Source organism: Seriola dumerili, unplaced genomic scaffold, assembly GCF_002260705.1.
Source record: "Seriola dumerili isolate Sdu_G_001 unplaced genomic scaffold, Sdu_1.0 BDQW01000002.1, whole genome shotgun sequence".
In the NCBI taxonomy this organism is placed as follows: domain Eukaryota; kingdom Metazoa; phylum Chordata; class Actinopteri; order Carangiformes; family Carangidae; genus Seriola; species Seriola dumerili.
Window position 1 is genome coordinate 9999173 of NW_019174257.1, and position 18935 is coordinate 10018107.

Below are 18935 nucleotides of genomic sequence, written 5' to 3' on the forward strand. Positions count from 1 at the left end.
ACAACAAATGAAAAATGTTGGTGTATCATTATTGATATAAAATAAGCTGCAACCATCTTTTGATTAACTGATTAGTTGCATAACAAGATTCATCATAAACTATTTTGATGACTGATTTCATCAGTCATTTCCATCTTTTTTAGGCAAAAAATCCTAAAATTCAGTGGTTTCATCTGTTTTCGGTAAAATTTGATATCACAGTAAAATAAACTTAAACACTTTCTTTGTCATTTATGATGAATACTTTCTGATTTCTCAATTTAAAAGAAGATGGGAAGGTGGGTAAATATTATAGTTTTAGTTAGAATCAGCTGGTGTGTTATTGACTTTATGATGTCATCTGTACACAGTATATTTATTACTGTACTATTATAGACGTACAAGTGGCTGTTGTGTTCACCCACTATGACCAAATCTGAGCGCGTGGCGCCATCGTGTGGTCGAGTCCCACTCCTGCAGCGTCAGCGTGTGTTTACCGTTGCTAGGTAACGCGCACTAGCAATCAGCTACCATCCCCTGCACGTCGCTGGAAGATTTTTTTTATTTTCCAACATGGCAGGAAACGAGAAACAGGATTTTGTCCATCAAAACGCAATTCACGTTGAGACGATACGGAAGGAGCAAAGACACCAGAAACTTCACACGGAGTTCAGCATCAATCCACACAGGAAGTGTAAGAAAGCTAGACTGTCCTTCGCCCCCTTTTCCTTTGAGTCTGTACAGATATAGTGTAAATAGCTCTAAAAGAAAGACTGTGTGCTCACAGGCAAAACAAAAAAGTATCTAGTAGACTGAATTCCTTTTCAGCGGTAGAGGCATGAATCCTATCATTTCCTCAAAAGCCTTTTTACTCTCACAAAACCTTTCGCAACCACTGCGTAATTGACTGTTTAAGAGACTTACACTGGACAAGTGGGGCAGAAATTTCAGTTTGATTTAGTCTGTGGAGCTCAGGCCTGTGTGTGAAACACCGTTACTTTAGATGATACACGGACCTCAGAAATTTTCATCGGCACTATTTCTTTTCTAGAAACTGTTCAATGGTGTGTCCATTAAAGGCTCCACTTGTGATCCAAATGAGGACAAAAGATTGCAAGTATAAAGACAATTGGAAGCTCCTTGCTTAAAAAAGTGAAACACATCAAAGTAACACAACACAAAATAGTTGTGAAAAAAGCAGCACAATATTGCCTTTTGTCACAATGTGTCTCCTTTACCTTTCAGTGCATGTCCTGCCAGACAAACCCTTGTGCAGGAAACCACCAGAGGTGATTGCAGAGAACTGTAAGTTTACATTGAATCCCTTGAAACTAAAGAAACATCCTTTTTTCCCCCTTTTCTTCTATATTCTGATGAACACCAGTTAAAGACACCATCATTTTACTCCAGACCCCTGTGATCCCAAACAGGGTGAAGCCGAACTTGTGTCACAATTGTGGTTGTGTGTACGTCTCTCTTTTCCAGCGGACTTCATTGAAGCATTCCACAAAGCCCGCCAGGAGCCCACCAAGAAGTACACAATGCCACTGACTGAGAGTCAGGAGATAGGATGGATGTCAACTCCACTGGTGAGGAAGACATGCTTTGACAGTTTCTTAAAGCAAATAACCAAACTACAGGCTGTCAGGGTTTCATAGAGAGCAGAGAGCCTGTACTTTAGCTGGAGGACATGAATTTTAATACAACTTCTTCTCTCTCTGAATTGTGCTATAAAAAATAAAGTAGAATTATGAACCCGATCCTACCTAAAAATAAAGTCTAAAAAAATGTTACTTTATGAAGCCTTTCAAAAAATAAGTTCTCCAAGTTGGTGATGGCTTGGAAATGTTAGTGTAAAATGTGAAAAATCTTAAAGTTTTAATATCCCATGAGTTTTCACTGCAGAAAGAAGGTAGAGGTTTTAAAATTAACTTCATATTTTAAGGGGTTTTGTTTGGCAGTGGAATGGATCCATGTGCAGATTTATGCATGGTAACACATTTTGGTACCAACAATACATCACAGTAAATAGCTGTGGAAAGCTAGATTTAGGTACCAAAACTGATACAACTGGGACCTTTAACTGTAATAAATCTGTCTTCAATGAGTCTTGTAGTGAACAGGCGTGTGAACAACAGAGCACTGATTCTATTTCAGAGTCGTAAATAGTGTGATCCCCTCAAAAAACTGACATCCAAGACAATTCCCACAGTTCAAGCTGTCGCCAAAATTGAGTTTTACAGTTTGTGGCAGCTAGTTTTGAAAGTTGTATAAGGATTTTTGTATCAATCGGACCCAAAGGAACCACAGAAGCATAAGCTGTTTTCTGGTCTTACCGTCATTTTAAATCCAAGTTTGATCCTGATCAAATATTAAATCTGACCACTTTTTTCCCCCAGATTCCATCAAACCGCAAGGACGAGAGATTCAATTTCTACCGCTTCAGCACAGACGTCACCAAACACCAAGAATCTGCCCAGCGATCATCAAATTAGACCATAAAATACAGAATGGAGATCTCCAGAAAGTGAACACCTATGTTCAGATTTAATTGTTTATCATACAAACAAGGGTGTCAGCACCAGAGGTTGTCTTTTTACATTTTCATCTTTGCAAACTTAGAAAAACACTTGAAGGAGAAACATTCTCACAGGTCTATACAAAGCACACTCGCCCATCACATACTAATCATATTAATGAATGGGAAAGGTCAATGCTGACAGCTGCTCAATATTATAAAATGTCATATCACATGAGAGCGAATCAAAGAGTCAAGGAGCTGAGTTAGAAAAAATGAAACTGAATAAAACTAACTCCAAAGAGCACACACAGTGTAAATTAGATGGTGAGAAGGTTGGTGAAAAAACTCTGCTGTAATAGCAGGAAGTGGCTTTAATTCCACCTTGTCTGACAGGTATATACTGAGACAACGAGGGCCACAAACAATAAAAACTTCTTCACATTCAAATTCTCCTTTTCTTCACAAGCCTTACGGAAATTGCATGTGGGAAAATAACTTTATATTTTGGGTATTTCTATGCAGTCCAGTCTTGCCTTTCCTTCACCAGCCACATCTTTTGGAACAGCTTTCCTTAGCAGTATATGGCAGGACATCTCTCTCTCTCTCTCTCTCTCTGTGGCTTGAAGGGGGTTCATAGAGGCCTCCATATCAATCCAGACACATTTTACAGATGGCATATTGTACAAAAAGTCTCTCTTGAGGTGTACTGAGGAGAGATTGGGGAGCAGGTGTGGGAAATCCTGCCTAGAAGCAAGTTTTAATCAAGTCTGTTGACCAGCATGTTGGTTTTTACGAGCGACCCTTCATCTTCTTGCGTACGGACTTGCCTGGGCGTTTCTGAAAGTGAAAAAAATAAATAAAATATAACTTTTCCAGTGACTATATTATTTCCTTTGACAAAATTTCTACATTTAGTAAATCAGCAAAGACTGTTTTATGTGTGTATGACTCACATTTTGTTTTCCTCCTTTGCCTTTCTTCCCTCCCTTGCCGCCCTTTGCATGAGCCACCTTGGCGCGGAAACTGGAAACATCGTTGTAGCTCTCTTTGGTGTTCCACTTCTTTCCGCTCTTCTTGCCTCCAAAGCCAAACTTCTGGTCCTTGAACTTTCTCTTGGCATTCGCCCTGTGAAAATAACAGTGAAATTTTAGCTTTTTGTGAAACTTCAGGAGTTTGAGAGTATTAAGCTTGATATTTATAACTGCAACATGCACAGCTCAAGTGGGACGTTCTTACCCCTTGTTCTGCGCTTTCTTGGAGACCTGAGAAGAGTCTTTACCAGCCTTCTTGTCTCCTTCCAGGAAATCCAGTTTGTCAGTCATTCCTGGGAGTGGGTATGATCAGAAATGTTAAACCTCAGACTCACTTTGAAAACATTCTCAAAAAAAAAACAAAAAAAACAATTACATTTTAGGGAACAGCAAGTAAAGAGCATTTCCCTTCCCATCAAAACTTTACAACAGCTTCTTCACTGTGTGCTGTGAATATCATAAATGAATTAAAGGAGGAATTAAATCACTGCTAAAAACCCACCTTTCTGGTATTTTTTCACAGCAGACATCATTGCCTTCTTCTCTCTCTGCCTCTTCTGGATCACTTCTACTTGGACCTGACACACAACATTTATGTTAACTCCAAACACCAAACAAGGAAATCTGGCTCGTTCTACAGTGACACACCATGAAGAAAGGAGTCTGCACCTCATCTTTGCATACGCTCCATTATCATTACACAACAATGACATACAGTGTAAAGGCGTCTAGTTTGCATACATGGGCAACTTTATCCTACACGTAAAAAAGGTTCTTTTAAATACTGGACTCCCCGAGCAAGACCTTAGTAGTAACCTTAAAAACAGGGACCAACCTTTTTGCCAAACTTCCTTTGCTCACGCAGTTTCTTGGCCTTCTCCGACTTCTCCAGTATCATCTGCTTTGAGATGAGCTTTTTCCTGATCTGGACAGAGGAAGAGACAACTTTTATGTTTGTGTCAGTATTTGGATTCAAGCTCGATGGCGAGACGGAGCAACGGTGCTGAGTTCCAAAGCCACTGTGTGTGATGAAACGTCAACTGCCCACCCAGTTTATAGATTAATTAAGGAGAGGAACAAAAGGTTCTCAATGTCTCCATCATTAAAACAATATTTACAATAATGCTACAACATTTCCACTAGAGGTGTTATGCTACATTTTAAATGCCAAGCTATTCAGTACACCACTCTCAGTTTAAGATATACACATGAATAAATACAGTTAGGTTTCATTTTTTTAGATTTAACAAACTGCAAACAGACAGATGTGCCTCGAACAGCCAGGCTCTTGTGGATTGTTATTAAATACAATGATATGAAGATGAGTCATGAAATGAATCACGAGCTTTGAACTTGTTTAATCCAAACCTGCAGCCATGTCAACTGTTGCCATGAAGACTCTGCTCACCTTCTGCATGTGCTGATCTGACTTGGCCATCTCTGCAAAGTAATCGTCAGGCCTCTTGGTGGCAATGTCATGCTTGTTTAAGAGGGGCAATGCCTCCAGGACAGTGGCTTGAGCTTGGCGGTAGCTGTAAGTTAACAAACACAGAACATAAAGATTTATCTGTAGCAGTGTTAAGACGTACATTTTTTAATTACGATCAAGCAGAATGTTGGTTTTAGTCTCATTTGTATTTTCCCAGACTGAAAAGTGCAAACTGATCTTGTGATATTAATTGCTACAAATACATAGAAGCACACTGTAGCTTTATTTTTTCAGCTGAAATCAATTATTGCCCTGCACTAACAAAAACCAAAATGCAGCAAAATTCTACATGTGACAGCATTTGAAAATTTGGAATATACTAAAAGAATGAACTAAATTACAGTTTGATGCTTATTTAAATATCCACGACGTGATACAGACAACAATTACACATGACTCAAAAGTGTTAGTTGAGAGGTTGAAGAATAAACTTTCAATATCGACGTTTGAGCCAACATGGATGAGAAGTCGCTGAAGAAAAATTCAAACATTGATATTTCCATAACACAATCAAAAGCCCCAGAACAGATACTTAGCGGACAAACAAGAGTTAGGTATTTGTGAAAGTTAATCTGTTAAATGGCTTAAAACTTAACAAATTGCACATTAAGTTATGGGCACTTACAAAAACATCTCCCTCTGGAAATCATCGTCTGCGTTGATTTCTCCGTTGGCTGGACTAGGAACTTTCCCTTCAGCCTTGGAAATAATGTCTTCAGCCGGTAAGTTGGTCATATCCAACCTCTCCACCCAGGGAAGGTCTCTACGGAATTCTGCAAGGCACTGTTTCAAACCCTCCTGCATCACAACACACGTGTAAAATGGTGTATTACTGCATGTCCACGTATGTTAAATAACACTAATACATACTACGCCATATCTCACTACTCATAGAAGTGCTGGACAAGCATTTTAGCATTTGGTGCTTCGTGCTGTTGATTCTCTTACCACATTGTTGACAAACTTTTTGGGTTTATCCACCAGAACGTTCATCCCTGGTTTCAACAACCCTTTAGTGAAGGCTTCCTGAAGCTAAAGAAAACAAAAATGGATTAATTATATTCACTCTCATATCTTATATTTCAATAAAACACACTTACTGACAAGTGTAGAAACACATTTACAGCATGTGAAACTAAAGCAAAAACACAGAATAAGGCCATTTCACTGCCATTTTACAACATTAACACGCTACATCTCTTCATCTCTTTCGTATAACCGTGTATCAGTGAGACACTTCACAGCGTCCAGCGCGGTCACTTTTACAGGAGTAAGGTCTACAGGCCAGTATATGCGACTAATCTTTGAGCAGGACGAATGGAGATGTTTAAAACCAACCTCCGTTCACAGAAAAAAAACTCACCTCATCGTCTGATAGTTCACTGTTTTCCTCCTCTGACTCCTGGCCGAGCTGTGCCTCCTCCTCTACCGACTCCATGCTCCTGTTATCGATAACCATAAGATGAGAATAAGTGATCCTGTGGGCTCTAACCGTGAAGAAATCCTCTGTGGACGCACTGCTTCTCACATGTCCGGAGCGACTCACGTGGGGAGGAAGTGACGATACTGAATGTCCTACCAAAACAGTCCCCCGACTGAAATCCTGTGCAAGAACAAGAGTTCCTACGTGTTAAAGAAAAAAACTGACACGGGCAAGTATGTTGGCGTTAATGAGTATATACATATATTCTCTAATAACTTGAAAAGTGAACGAAAATGTCGTATGTTACGTTTTTGTTTAAATTCCCTCTTTCGCTCATCATGTTTTATTATTGATTATTATTGATGTTATGATATACTTCGCGTATAAAACAGAGATCATTTCCCCACAACTCATGGAAAATTAGTAACCCCAGTTACACTCGCGCAGGGCAGGAACCAGACATCTTCAGTGGACTCACATAGGAAAGTACAAACTGCTTTTTTTTTCTATTTAAATGGAATATATAAGTGCAGACTTACATTAAATTAAAAAAAAAAGCAGTTTGTACTTTGTGTAATTGCCTTTCCACACTGATCCGTGGTTAAATGTAACTGTGTAATGTAAATAAATAGTTCTTTTTAGGTTGTCATCATCACTAATACATCAGAAAACAATGTGGACGTGATTATTAATATATATTGCTTAAATCAAAATACTTGTTTTGGAAACTTGCCGTCTCTGATTTGATGCTAAGGAACTTATTGTGATATAGTGATGAAGTAATGAGGAACCACTCAGTAACAAACCTTTTTGATTATCACTTCACTGACCAAAACCCTACAAACTGTAAACCACAACCAAGTAATGTAAGGTTTACCATAGCCTGTTTTATGCTGAGAAATGTGGTATCAACATATTTATGTTAGTTTAGCAGCAGAGGTTTTTTAAAAAACAGACTCTAATTGTCGTTAGCTGTAGCTACTGTTAAATATCACCTTTGTTGGTTGTGCCGAACCAGTAAATTTATATTAGTCAATTTTCAAACTTTGGTACTTACAGTACCTGCTAAATGAGGTTTAAATGAATGATTAATAAAACTTTTATGTCCTTGCAATGCTTCAAAACTATTTCATAGTCAAAAGAAGCGTTGCTTAAAATGTCCTTGTTTGCCCTGCAAAGGAAAATATTTTTGTTTTAATACAATCTTCATTGTGTTTTCATAGGAATTCATGAGGAATTCAAATTTTTGCATGTGAAAAAAATATGCTTGTGTCAAAGAGATTTGTCTTTGGTAAAAAGAAGTCTGAATCAAAACTATGAACAAATGATCAGTGTTGAGGTTAAACAAAGAAACTGTAAAAGAAGAAACGATTCAACATAAGACTGCAAAAATAACAAAATGTAAAAAAAAAAGTGACCAAATGCTTACTATACTCTAAATGCACTGTATGTCTAACTGATTGATATGTCAAACAGACAGCCCTTAGTATTCTTTCCTAACAGGTGCTTCCCACCGGGGAGTTTCTCTAGGATGAGGTGTAATGTATATTGTGTACACTTGTATTCATGCATGATAAGTCGCTTTGGCAGAAAAATTGTAAAATGTCATTAAATGCACATTGACAGTGACCTCTTTTTGTATAGTGTATGATTGCATGATGATTGTTCATTTATTCTTTCTGAATTAACATCTTTTGTAATAAATATGACACTGAATCTAACTTCTCAACATTAACAATGTTATGTATGTTATTATTATTATTATAATCATTATTATTATTATTATCATTATTATTATTATTGTTAAATCCTCCGGGGGGTGCTGTCATGCACCTGAGCAGATTGTGGTGCTAGATAGAACATGTCTAATATCCAATAATAATAGTTACTGAGCTTTGGGGATAATGTACATCAACATTCATGCAAATTTCTGTCACTTTGACATGACACGAGTGAGAAGACCGTCTGCAGTACTGGCCCAGTGTAGATTATGTCTATAGGGAAGATCAAGACAGGAGCAACTTTGACTAGGCTAATTCCTGCAGACATGTACCTGTGTTCATTACATAACAAAGTTTGCTTCTTTCCAGGTGTAGAGAAGTCCTCATTTTTGTGAAGTGTTTGTGTGTGCCTGATCTGATCTGATCTGATCTGATCTAGATCTTTGTTCAACCATTTTCTCTTCTCTTCTTCTTCTTCTCTTTTGTTTTTTTTGCCTAGAGAAAGTATTATAATGTTGATGGATGAAGCACAGGCCAGAGTTCACTTCTCAAACCACTTGGTTTATTCCAGCAACAGAAAGGTAGGCTACAGCTCGGCATACTAAACTTGGCAAACTGGCACAGAGAAGCAGGAGCTTCTTATCAGGTAAAACCAAACTTCAACAAGCACACACAGCAGGGCCGGGCCTCCACCAATCACCAGTACACACTCCGACTTTTACCATGCCACCCTGATGATCGGCAGCAGAACTAGTCTGACTCCGCTTAACAGAACTCAAACTGTACAGGGTCACTACACTATGCAGAGGCCATCAGCCCCAAGTGTCCAAACCTGAAGTCCCACAGTGAGAAGGTCAGAGTAACTGTGTACAACCTGCAGCATTATTGTCACTGTATATGTGACATATAGGATATTTATGTGTATTTGCCCTCTGACTTGCAGCTATGTTTTATTTTATAAACAATATTCACTTTATTTTGTATCTTTACAGACCCTCCCATTCATTTTGATGCATTTCTCATTTGAGTGACACGCACTAGAGCAATGGACTGTATAAGCTATGGTTTTGTTGCATCCTTCAGTTGGCAGTTACACCCAGATTATCAGTAAAGCCTCTGAGGAACAGCCAAGTTATTGATCATTTCCTCTTATTCCTTCATGATAAAAATCGCCCTCTCTTTTCTTGAAACCTGCTCATATACAGTTCATGTAACATATACCGTAGCGAGAAAAGGGGTGTGAATCACAGTCAGTCACATGTTGCCTAAAGACGGTTTGTATGCATCGTTTGTAGTCACGTAGCAGTCGTGAGTGGAGGGTTTGCAGTAAGAGCCACAGTGTGCCCTTACTGAATGCTAATGGTGTTCTTTGGCCAGTGACCATGAAAGTAACTTGATCTTAATCAAAATGTCACTTGAGAGGAATTCATCTCAAGTGGTCAAGCAAAGATCTGAACCCGACCAAGGGCTGTATTAAGAGTTGTCAACCACGATATTGTAGCCTACATCTGTCCACAAGACAAATGACATTACATTACTAGGATTGTAGGAGCCCATACAAATACACAGCTCTTACATTTGCATAAGACATTTTCTGAAGGACATACAAGACCAAGACATGCATTTGAGTGTGCATACTAAAACTGTGCCTGTCTTTAAAAGTGACCGTTTAATGTTTAAAGTGGGGAAAGGTGAGGCATTCGGGGTTTGAACAAACATTTTTAATTGGAGAATACCACGAGATTGATGATTGTTTGATGTTATCTGTGCTTCTGTTGAACAGATATGGTATCCCTTGGAGGGCAAAAACATCTGCAGACTTTCATAAACCACAGTAACATATCCTCAGTAATCAACATGCATCTAAGCAGAAATTACAGTAGGAAGTCAGCAGCAGTTGGCATCGGAACAGTAATTTTGCAATTTTAGCTAAATTGTTCTTCTTCTTGTTTTTCTTGGCAGCAGCCCTGAGGCAAATTGCTGTTTTTGCTCTTGTTTTGTGCTGTTTTTAAATGAACATAAACCCCTGTCCAATGTATTTGGGACAAAAAAAAGTCTGGTCTGTAATGTACAGGCTTGGGAATGAAAATTGCATTCTGTGTTATACTGTACAGTATTGTAGGTGCACCTGTGTCTTTACAGTGGCAGAAAGTACCTTTACTCAAGTAATGCACTTAAGTACAATTCTGAGGCACTTGAACGTTACTGGAGTATTTCTATTATATGCTACTATATTTCTATTGCACTACATTTCAGAGGTAATCATTGTACTTTTAACTCTTCTACATTTATTTGACTGCTATAAATGCTTGTTACTTTAAAGATCAAGGTTTTACATACAAACTATATCATGATCACTTTATAAAATACTTAACATTGCTATAGATGAATTAGAATTAGCTCTACTTTAACCAGCTGCAACATGAATTGCTATATATACAGTAATAATAATTCAATAATATAATATCATATTATTGTTTTATGATAATATAACAGTAATATATTATAACAATAATATATGATCATAATATGCTTGCAGGTTATTCTATTGAATAATGGGTACTGTTGACACTTAAAGTGTACTTATATTTGCATTAGTGACAGCCTGAGTCATCTGTTTTGCAGGATTGGATAGGAGCACCTTCACCACAAAGGGGTTGTGCAGTTGTCTTCCTAATGGTGGGCTCTATTTATTACATTGTATTTTCCACTGTAAAGTTGCTTTTTCAGGTTATGCTGACCTTATTTTTGATTTGGTCCAGAGTAGCATGGTTCTAGATGGACTCAAGACCTACAGTTAACATTAAAATTAGTTTCTTTTAATGAACATGATTTAAATCATTAAGGGCACAGAGCAGGCATCTTATAATAATGTGTGGAGATATGTTTTCTTAACTGCCAAAGAGAAATTGATCTTTTCACCTCTCTTCAACATAATATTTAGATTGGTATTACTACATGCAAATGTCATTTATTTTAGTTATTAATAGTCTGGAAAAGTTAATCTAACAGTAATACCAGACCGAGAATAGACAGAAGATTGGAGACTGTTCACTTTGGATGCCATCAATCTCTTTCAGCGACTTATCCTCCTAGTCCTCAAAGCAGAAACTGTTTGATCCCTGTGAGAGTGACACTCCTTCCATTCTAATGGAAATCAATATTTACAATTTGTACTTCGCCACCCTTAATTCCTCCATTCTCTGCATGATCAGATCTCCACTCTGAGATGTCTTCAAATGGAAAAAAATACCATAATTTCCATTTCTATTATTATAATCACTTGAGCCAGACACAAATGGAGTCCAATGAATTCACATTCCACTGTCACTCTTCATCTCAGAGTGACAGGCCGCTTCCTGACAGCAGATTGAAATTAAGCTGGATTCACTCTGTCAAGTTCCTCTTTTAGAGTTATTCCTGGTTGCCGGAGCTTGGGACAAAAAAAAAAAAGAACACAGCCATTAATGTCTTGGCCTAAGTTGGATGAGTGGTTTAGCTCCTATGGCATTCGATCAGCCTGAGGACATTGGCGACATGCAAGAAAACAATAGTCTGGATAAATTACTGGGAGTGCTATTTAAGGTCATTTTGGCCTGATCTGGCCTGTCTTGAGTGGATGTTCATTCAATCTTCTTCCATCAAAACATCCGTGACATGACTGCTGAGGAGATGGCCTATACCCATGTATCACTCACCAGCCACATGCTGTGGTCTTGGACCTTCCACAAACACAGACATTAAACATCCAATGCCCACCACCTCAAAAGACTGGGCTGAGTCCAAAGCTCACATCAGGCCTGTCATCAGTTGTTTTGGGAATCATTAGAATATTATCTGTGTGAGGCTATATTTATATTTCAGATTAGCATCACTGGCATATTTTGACACTGTAATGAGATTTTTATGTAAATAAAATGAGAAGTTTATGTTCATTAGTTTATGAAACACTTGTATTTAACAACAGTGACAGGACGAGTGAGAAGGCAAAAGAAAAAGAGAAATGAGATGTTGTTTCATGACTTACTTACTTTTCATTGTTAAACTGCATTTGAATGACACTTTAGTTTGGAAATGAGCAGTTTAGTGTGGTTGTGTTTAATATGAAGGGCCTATGGGAGGTTCTGATTATCTCCCCATTATATACATATGGTATACTCTTCCTCTGCAGCAGGGTGTGATAAGAGAGCCTTTAAATCAATAATGGAAATTTAACAAAAGGCGATAGTGGTGTTGCACACAACATGTACCTACAAAGAAAAAAAAATCACTTTCAATTGAGGAAAACAAAAAGATTTTTTACAAAGATATAAAACATTGTAAGGACCAGTAGCAGCCCCTAGAGGTTGAAATGTTTATTACACCCCAGAATGCAAAACTCATCCTAATGACATTGCATGGAGCTGATAAATGTATCACATGCACACACCCAGGAAGCAGAAACGTATGTTATCAGTTTAAAGTAGATCAGCCCAGTTTAAGCACATGATTTCTTTCCCCTTTACCAAGTTAAAAAGCGAAATATTTTGAGTCCTTGATTATATTCTTACATTATTTAAAATATCTTGCATTCTGTGGCATTGTCATGCAAATATTGTTTTCACCATCCACTGCCATTAATGTTTTATATGAGCTGTAACACACCTATACAGAGTGAGAAATAATGGGCTTCATAAGGCTGCACCGTTTGCTTTCATGGGGGTGTTTGACTCTTCAGCCAATCAGTGTGTTATTCCCCCACATGGCCAGGTGTTCTATTACCCAACCGAGGCATTTTATGTATCAGCACTTCCGAGACTTTCTTTAGTCGCTCCCCTCCCATCATCTGCTTTCTCCTTGTCTAAATGAAGTGAAAACTGCACACTTGCATTGCAGTGCCCTGGTGGGCCAGGACACACACTGAATACTGTGCAAAATAACAACCCCCATTCTCTGTGTCTGAGCTTCTTCTTATATTCCACTCTATGTCTTTTGTTTTTTCTTGCTGTCACTCCTGAGTGTGCTTCTCTGCCTTTATCTTTTCTGCAACCAAACATTGTTTGGTAAAAGAGCGAGAAGCTTCTATAAAACTAATTACTAAATTACTGGGATCTTTAGTTTTTGGGAGATTGGCCTGTTAGTCGTCATATAATAAAATCATCCATGTCTAGTATGTATTATAACTATTATACCGCTATGGACCTTGAATTAAGAAATTATTTTCTGTGCACCACATAATCTCAATTCTACAAAACTTCTTTTAGGGTGAGGGTATTACAGGTTGGTAAAGCAGCACAGACTGGCGTGACTGTCTGCTGAAGTGCAACAAAACAGGTTATTCATCCCTGTTGATTCATCTGCGTGTTGAGCTTTTGGGGGTTTGATCTAAAGAGGTCTCCTGGTGGATTCTAATCAAACGTTTAGAAGCACCTTCCTCTCTTCCTTATTAGCTTCCCTCTCTCCTGACTTCTTCCTTCTCTCCGTCGTTCCTCCATCTCTGCGTCCTTCCTCTATCCTGACACTGATTAGAAGCGAAGAGACAAATTAATCAGGGGAGCGCCAGGTTGCCAGCTTTCTCTGACGGAGGACATCCACAGAATTTTTAAGGGAAATGCGACGTCAACTTCCATCAGTGCTAAAGGTGCAGGGTGTGTGTATGTGTGTGAAAGTATGGGTGGGAGCATTGCGGGGCCCATGCATAATCACCTTATTATATCCCTGTGAATGGAATAGTGAATTGATCTGATTAGAAGTGGGACGAGAAGAGAAGGCAAGGGGAGAGGTCTGGCATGTAGAGCAGCTCCCTCTGAGAGAGGAGGGAAGAGGAGAGCAGGGAGGGGAGGAGCAGGATAAGGGAGGAGGAAGGAGGAACAGGAGAAAGGGTGGAGGAGGGCAGGGTAATGAACTGGGAGGATGGATGACAGAGAAGATGAGGAGAATGAGAGTAAAAGAGAAGTGGATGAGGATGAAAAAGAAATTTAAGTAATAAGAAACAAAGGAAGGAGAGACGAGGAGGGAGGGAGGGAGGGAGGGAGGGACAGGGCTTTTGTATTTAAGCCAGTGAAACAATGTTTGACAAAACAATCTCACCTCAAGGTCCATTTAATAGCTGTTCTGGAGCTTTTGATTGAATCACACGATCTTCCACAGCAGATGGTTTGCCTGCTTGAAATGGAATTGTAGATGTTAAAATTTCCATTTTTATGAGCACTTGAAGGGATTTTTGTCCATGTTGGTCGTTTACAAGGTCAAGTTGAAAGTGCATTAAGATACAGATCTTCTAATGGCTGCCGCACACTGGCTCCAAAACAGATTCACACTGTATGAAAGTCAGTGTAAGAGACACTTTTCAACCAAAACACAAAGTCAAAAACTTTTTTTTCCATGAAGAAAAACAAGGAGAGTGCTAGAAAAACACAACTGTCCAGTGTAATAAGTCTTATAAGAGTTGAAACTGTACAATGGCAGGCAGAGAAAAATATCAGGGTGACTCTGATTGTGGATGTAAAACTCAAAATCCTTCATCAATATGAAGGACACGCCAATGCGTTTGGATTCACAGAGTCTTCATCAGGGCATAAGTGCAATGAGAAACAGGTGTGCATTTAAAGGCTTATCAAGTAGTCATGTGACATAGGCACATGATGTGTGGATTCAACCGCTTGAAAACAAACAAGTCATGACAATAGAAACAACAAAAAATACAACCAAAAAAACTTAACTTAAATATTTAAACTGCATCACACACATATAACCTGAGACAAAGAACTACACATAATCATAGGCTGCGGAAAAACTATTAGTAATGAATACAAATAAAATACACTAAACTCAGGCCTGTGCCCTATGACAAAAAAAAAAAAAAAAAAACTCAGGATGAATCAACTACCTGGAAGCATGTTTCTATGCAGAAAATAAGAAGAGGCTTTGTTGCAGGTTCCACCGCAAGGCTGCTGCAGGAGGTTGGAGTCAGAGAGCAGGCCCACAGGAAAGCAGTTCAATCCCTTGCCAATGCCGCTGAAAGGAGCAGTCACTGGCTGTGGCTGAAGCGAAGAGATCCCATCTGGGCTCCCAAGTGACCAGCTAGAGGCTAACCACGAGACACACACCGTCTGCGGTGGGCCTGCCTCGACTGAGGGAGTCTTGTGATAAAAGGCCGAGGTACACAACCTACCAATGAGGTCGAGGTACACAACTGAAGATGAGTCATACAGGTAGCAATAGCTAGTGGTCACCTCATATAACATCCTCAATAACTGTTGTGCTGTAACTTCAGGGATTGTAACACCCAGTCCTACTAACGAATTTGAGCAACATTGTTACATGTGGGACCTTGTTCTGTTTGTTGCCATGCACATGGTTTCACACTTCTTCACTGAGCTACAGGTGGTGGAACAGGATCAAGAAACCCAGCAAGACAACAGCAAAGGATGGGAAGAAGAAGACTGCTATTGAGTAAACATGGATGTAAACAACGCAGGTTTCAAACATTTTAAAACAAGTCTTTGCTGATGTTTGTTTGTTTCAATGCTTTTTATTGTGTAACTCAGAATATACAGAAACTTTGTGTTTACTGACTCTGACAGTATTGAAGACATTCAGTATAAGGTTTTTATACAATATGATGTTTAGACTGAGTGAAATATTGTGACCCAAGACTCCTATGTTTTGTATGGCTGCAGCCTCACATCATTTGGATGTATTCTGCATCTTGTTTATCATGTTATACAAAATGCAGCCTGACACATTTTTGGGATCACCACTAGAATTTCATATAAAGTTCTGTTGATTTGGACAATGTTTGGCAGCACGGTATGTGTTTTCACTGTCTGACTCATTGGGTCACTGAAGAGGCTAACAGCCTTTTCTTCCACTGCAGTTCATGAGCAGATTGACTCATGCAAACACTTGTACACAGCAAGATGGAGCCGGGAAGAAAATGATCTCATTCTGTCTTAATTTGGGTCCACATAATTGTTCAGCCCTAGACAATTGTGTGCCTGTAGAATTAACTTACTTACATAAAGGAGCTGCTGGAACACGGCAACAAATCCAGAACGTTGCTGAGATACTTAGATGGCCATTCTTTATATCAGCACAAGCTGCTTTTTACCTTCTCAACACTTTCAGCCTGTTCCGTTTTTCCCTCTGAAAACTCTGGATTCACCACAGACGAGTGTGCGCACGCGCGCGCACGCACAACACACATCACCAGGTCAGCAATTCTCTGGGCGGCACGGCAGTAGATCATAATTAGAGCCAATCAAAAAGAAGCGTACAGCCTGTTACTTCCTGCCAGCCAGCTAGTTAGTCCATCTGGCCATACTTAGGCCTTCTGTGCTCCACTAACTCCCTCACAACAGCTAATAGATCGCTTTCACTTATGGGGAATAATTTGAATGCATGTCTTGGCAGCAAATTTAACACATGCATGGATACCTGACGCCATACCACAACATTAATTAATGTTTGTGCGTGTGTGTGTGTGTGTGTGTGTGTGTGTGTGTGTGGTTTTTTTTGTACATTTATATATATATTTTGCTCCTTCTTCTTCGTCTTAATTCATTTAACATTCCTACCATCCGTGTGTATCACAATGAAATATACAGTTTATTTGATACGGTATGTGGAGCAGTAACTGACTGAGTGCAAACTTCTGGGAGTGACTGATGACATTTTCCTCTCACTCTTAAGTCTCATCTCTCCTTCACCTCCTTCCTCTGCACCTGTCTCTCCATTTATCACCTCCTCTCCCTCTTTCTTTGTTTTGTCCTCCCTGGGCCTCTCTCTGTCTCTGTCTCTGTCTGTCATCCTCTCTTTGCCCACTCTTCTCCGTCCCATCTCTCCTCCCTTCAGTGTGTTCCTCCCCCTCAAATAATTGCCTTCCTCACCGATTCATCGTCCGCTCATTTATCTCCTGTCTCCTTATCTTTCTGATTACCGCTCTGCAAATCAGGTTTCTCCATCCCTCCATACCTCCCAGCAACTTCTCCTACGTCTGTGTATTGAAGTTGTTTGTCCTTCAGCATTTTGTCAGGTAGATGTAGCGCATTCTGTGGTCCTGTTGCTGCTGTTATAAGTATGAATGTTTCTGTATTGGTTATGTATTTCAATACAGTATATCCTCTGAAGAGATCAATTTCATATTGTTGTGTTTGTTAGGCCTAAGAGGAATTTAACACTTAATTTGACACTAGTATTTTATACTTTGCTCTTTGGATATTTACAGTGCAGATAGTATTGCAAATACCTATTCATCCCCATAATAATAAGAGTACAAAAAACCACAGTGACCTTTTTCTTCAGACTGTGGGCAGCTGATACCTTGCCGTACTTCCAGGTTAACTCATTTAACACTGTATTTTTTTGCAGTGTGTCAAAAGCTGCAACATGATTGGGTGTTTTTTGTTTCTACTCTGAGCTGAATGAGTATCAGCTGTACCTGCTTGTAAAATTTAAACAGGCACCAACTGAGATATCACTCACTAATTACATTAATTACTATATTGATGCTTATTAGCATTATTGTGGTTGCAGTTAACAAGTGGTTCTGTTTGGCGTGCCATGAAAATTTTTGTGAATATTCCCAAAATAACTGTCATCTCTCTTGAAGGCTCTTCAACACACCCACACAGGTGTTTTCACTTCTGTTGCCTGATGAGACCCCCTCTCAGCTCTGTGTGGGCGTGTACACGCTGCGCTTGATTGACATCTTCCTCAGTGACTTGATTGGTGGCACGCACAAAGGTGGAAACAATGATGCCTTGATTATCTAAACCTTGATCATTCTCACTTCTTCTTCTCTGAAGTTTGGCAACCTCAGCATAACTCCTCCCAGCTCCCCGCAGCCTCAGCCAGAGCAGAGGTCTAATTAGGTCTGATTAGGCAGGGAAAGTAAAAACACCTGTGGGTGGTTGTGCAAGGCTTTTGAAATGGCAATGCTCTCACTTCAGTAGCAGCGTTTCTTACAGTGTGGACAGAATAAAAGTTGCCGTTCCTGTTTCTCCCTTTCACTTTTTTTTTTATTTTAAATCAATTTTAGCCATTATGCCAACAATGTGGCATTTAAGTCCTGTATTTACTTAGTAGCAGTTAGAGCTGCCTGGTGAAAAAGTTGGCATAGTGTTTGAACTGTAAGTGTAGTCTCTAGTGCCTCATTGTTTTTGGACTCAGTCAATAATGGAGGGTTTGCCTCTGTGTGCTGACAGACAAGTGAAGTTTAACTTTGTTATGGATGTCCCTTTGGAAGTTTTAGTAAGAATCTGTAGTCACACCCACATTGTTTTATATGTATAAAAAAAAAATTTAAAAAGTTTTATGCCAAATCAGTGGGAAAAGTGAATGTTAAGAAAGTTTAGTCCATACGATGATGGGTATAATGAGATGCATTTCTGCCAAACAAGCATACAGAATGGTTTCCAAAAATCAAGCTCTGTCCAATTCTGTTGGCAAAGTTGCTGAATAAATATAAAGTCCGTACACATTTGCTTGCAGGCAGGCAAAGGCTAATGCATGGACATGGCCCCTGGTCAGGCTGAAAGAAAATGAAGAAATCCATATACCCGACACAAATGGACAATCCATCACAGTGCTTTTTATTAGGTGTTTTAAAGGAGGACCTCAGCTGTGTCATGTGATGTGCATTTGGGCCCCTGGGGTCTCCAGCTCAGGCTTGTAGCTGAAAGTGTAAATGAACATTAAACTACTTATACAAGGTCCATATCTGTAATTATCAGTTCCAGGTAAATGCATGGCTGCAGTGCCAGCTGTGGTGCTAATGAAGACGTCTGAG

At 39.2% G+C, this 18935-nt stretch overlaps 2 protein-coding genes across 3 annotated transcripts; one reads left to right on the forward strand and one right to left on the reverse strand.

Moving 5' to 3' along the window:
• The first annotated feature begins 495 nt into the window (after positions 1-495).
• On the forward strand, positions 496-2486 carry fam183a (family with sequence similarity 183 member A). Of its 2 annotated transcripts, XM_022753743.1 has the most exons (5): positions 586-673; positions 1031-1092; positions 1225-1284; positions 1465-1568; positions 2379-2486. In XM_022753743.1, the coding sequence occupies exons 2-5, from the start codon at positions 1041-1043 to the stop codon at positions 2472-2474; spliced, it is 312 nt and encodes a 103-aa protein (XP_022609464.1). In that variant the 5' UTR covers positions 586-673; positions 1031-1040; the 3' UTR covers positions 2475-2486. The 2 variants fall into 2 exon arrangements, with proteins under 2 accessions (XP_022609388.1, XP_022609464.1); XM_022753667.1 differs by lacking the exon at positions 1031-1092 and having other exon boundaries at positions 496-673.
• Positions 2487-2507: 21 nt separating this feature from the next.
• On the reverse strand, positions 2508-6572 carry ebna1bp2 (EBNA1 binding protein 2). The gene is made up of 9 exons (XM_022753550.1): positions 6384-6572; positions 5969-6052; positions 5646-5818; positions 4940-5063; positions 4367-4456; positions 4034-4109; positions 3737-3824; positions 3454-3625; positions 2508-3337 (listed from the first exon to the last, which is right to left on the reverse strand). Exons 1-9 carry the CDS (start codon positions 6477-6479, stop codon positions 3290-3292), a joined length of 951 nt encoding a protein of 316 aa, XP_022609271.1. The 5' UTR covers positions 6480-6572; the 3' UTR covers positions 2508-3289.
• Between the last annotated feature and the right edge of the window lie 12363 nt (positions 6573-18935).

Bases quoted from the DNA above. Each gene is read 5' to 3' on its own strand.
- ebna1bp2 (XM_022753550.1), bottom strand. From the start codon at position 6,479: ATGGTTATCGATAACAGGAGCATGGAGTCGGTAGAGGAGGAGGCACAG. The intron at 4,457-4,939 runs GTGAGCAGAGTC...TCCTCTGTCCAG, and splicing joins CAGATCAGCACATGCAGAAG to ATCAGGAAAAAGCTCATCTC. The intron at 3,825-4,033 runs GTGGGTTTTTAG...ACCCACTCCCAG, and splicing joins TGTGAAAAAATACCAGAAAG to GAATGACTGACAAACTGGAT.
- fam183a (XM_022753667.1), top strand. From the start codon at position 553: ATGGCAGGAAACGAGAAACAGGATTTTGTCCATCAAAACGCAATTCAC. The intron at 674-1,224 runs GTAAGAAAGCTA...TTTACCTTTCAG, and splicing joins CATCAATCCACACAGGAAGT to TGCATGTCCTGCCAGACAAA. The intron at 1,285-1,464 runs GTAAGTTTACAT...TCTCTTTTCCAG, and splicing joins AGAGGTGATTGCAGAGAACT to CGGACTTCATTGAAGCATTC.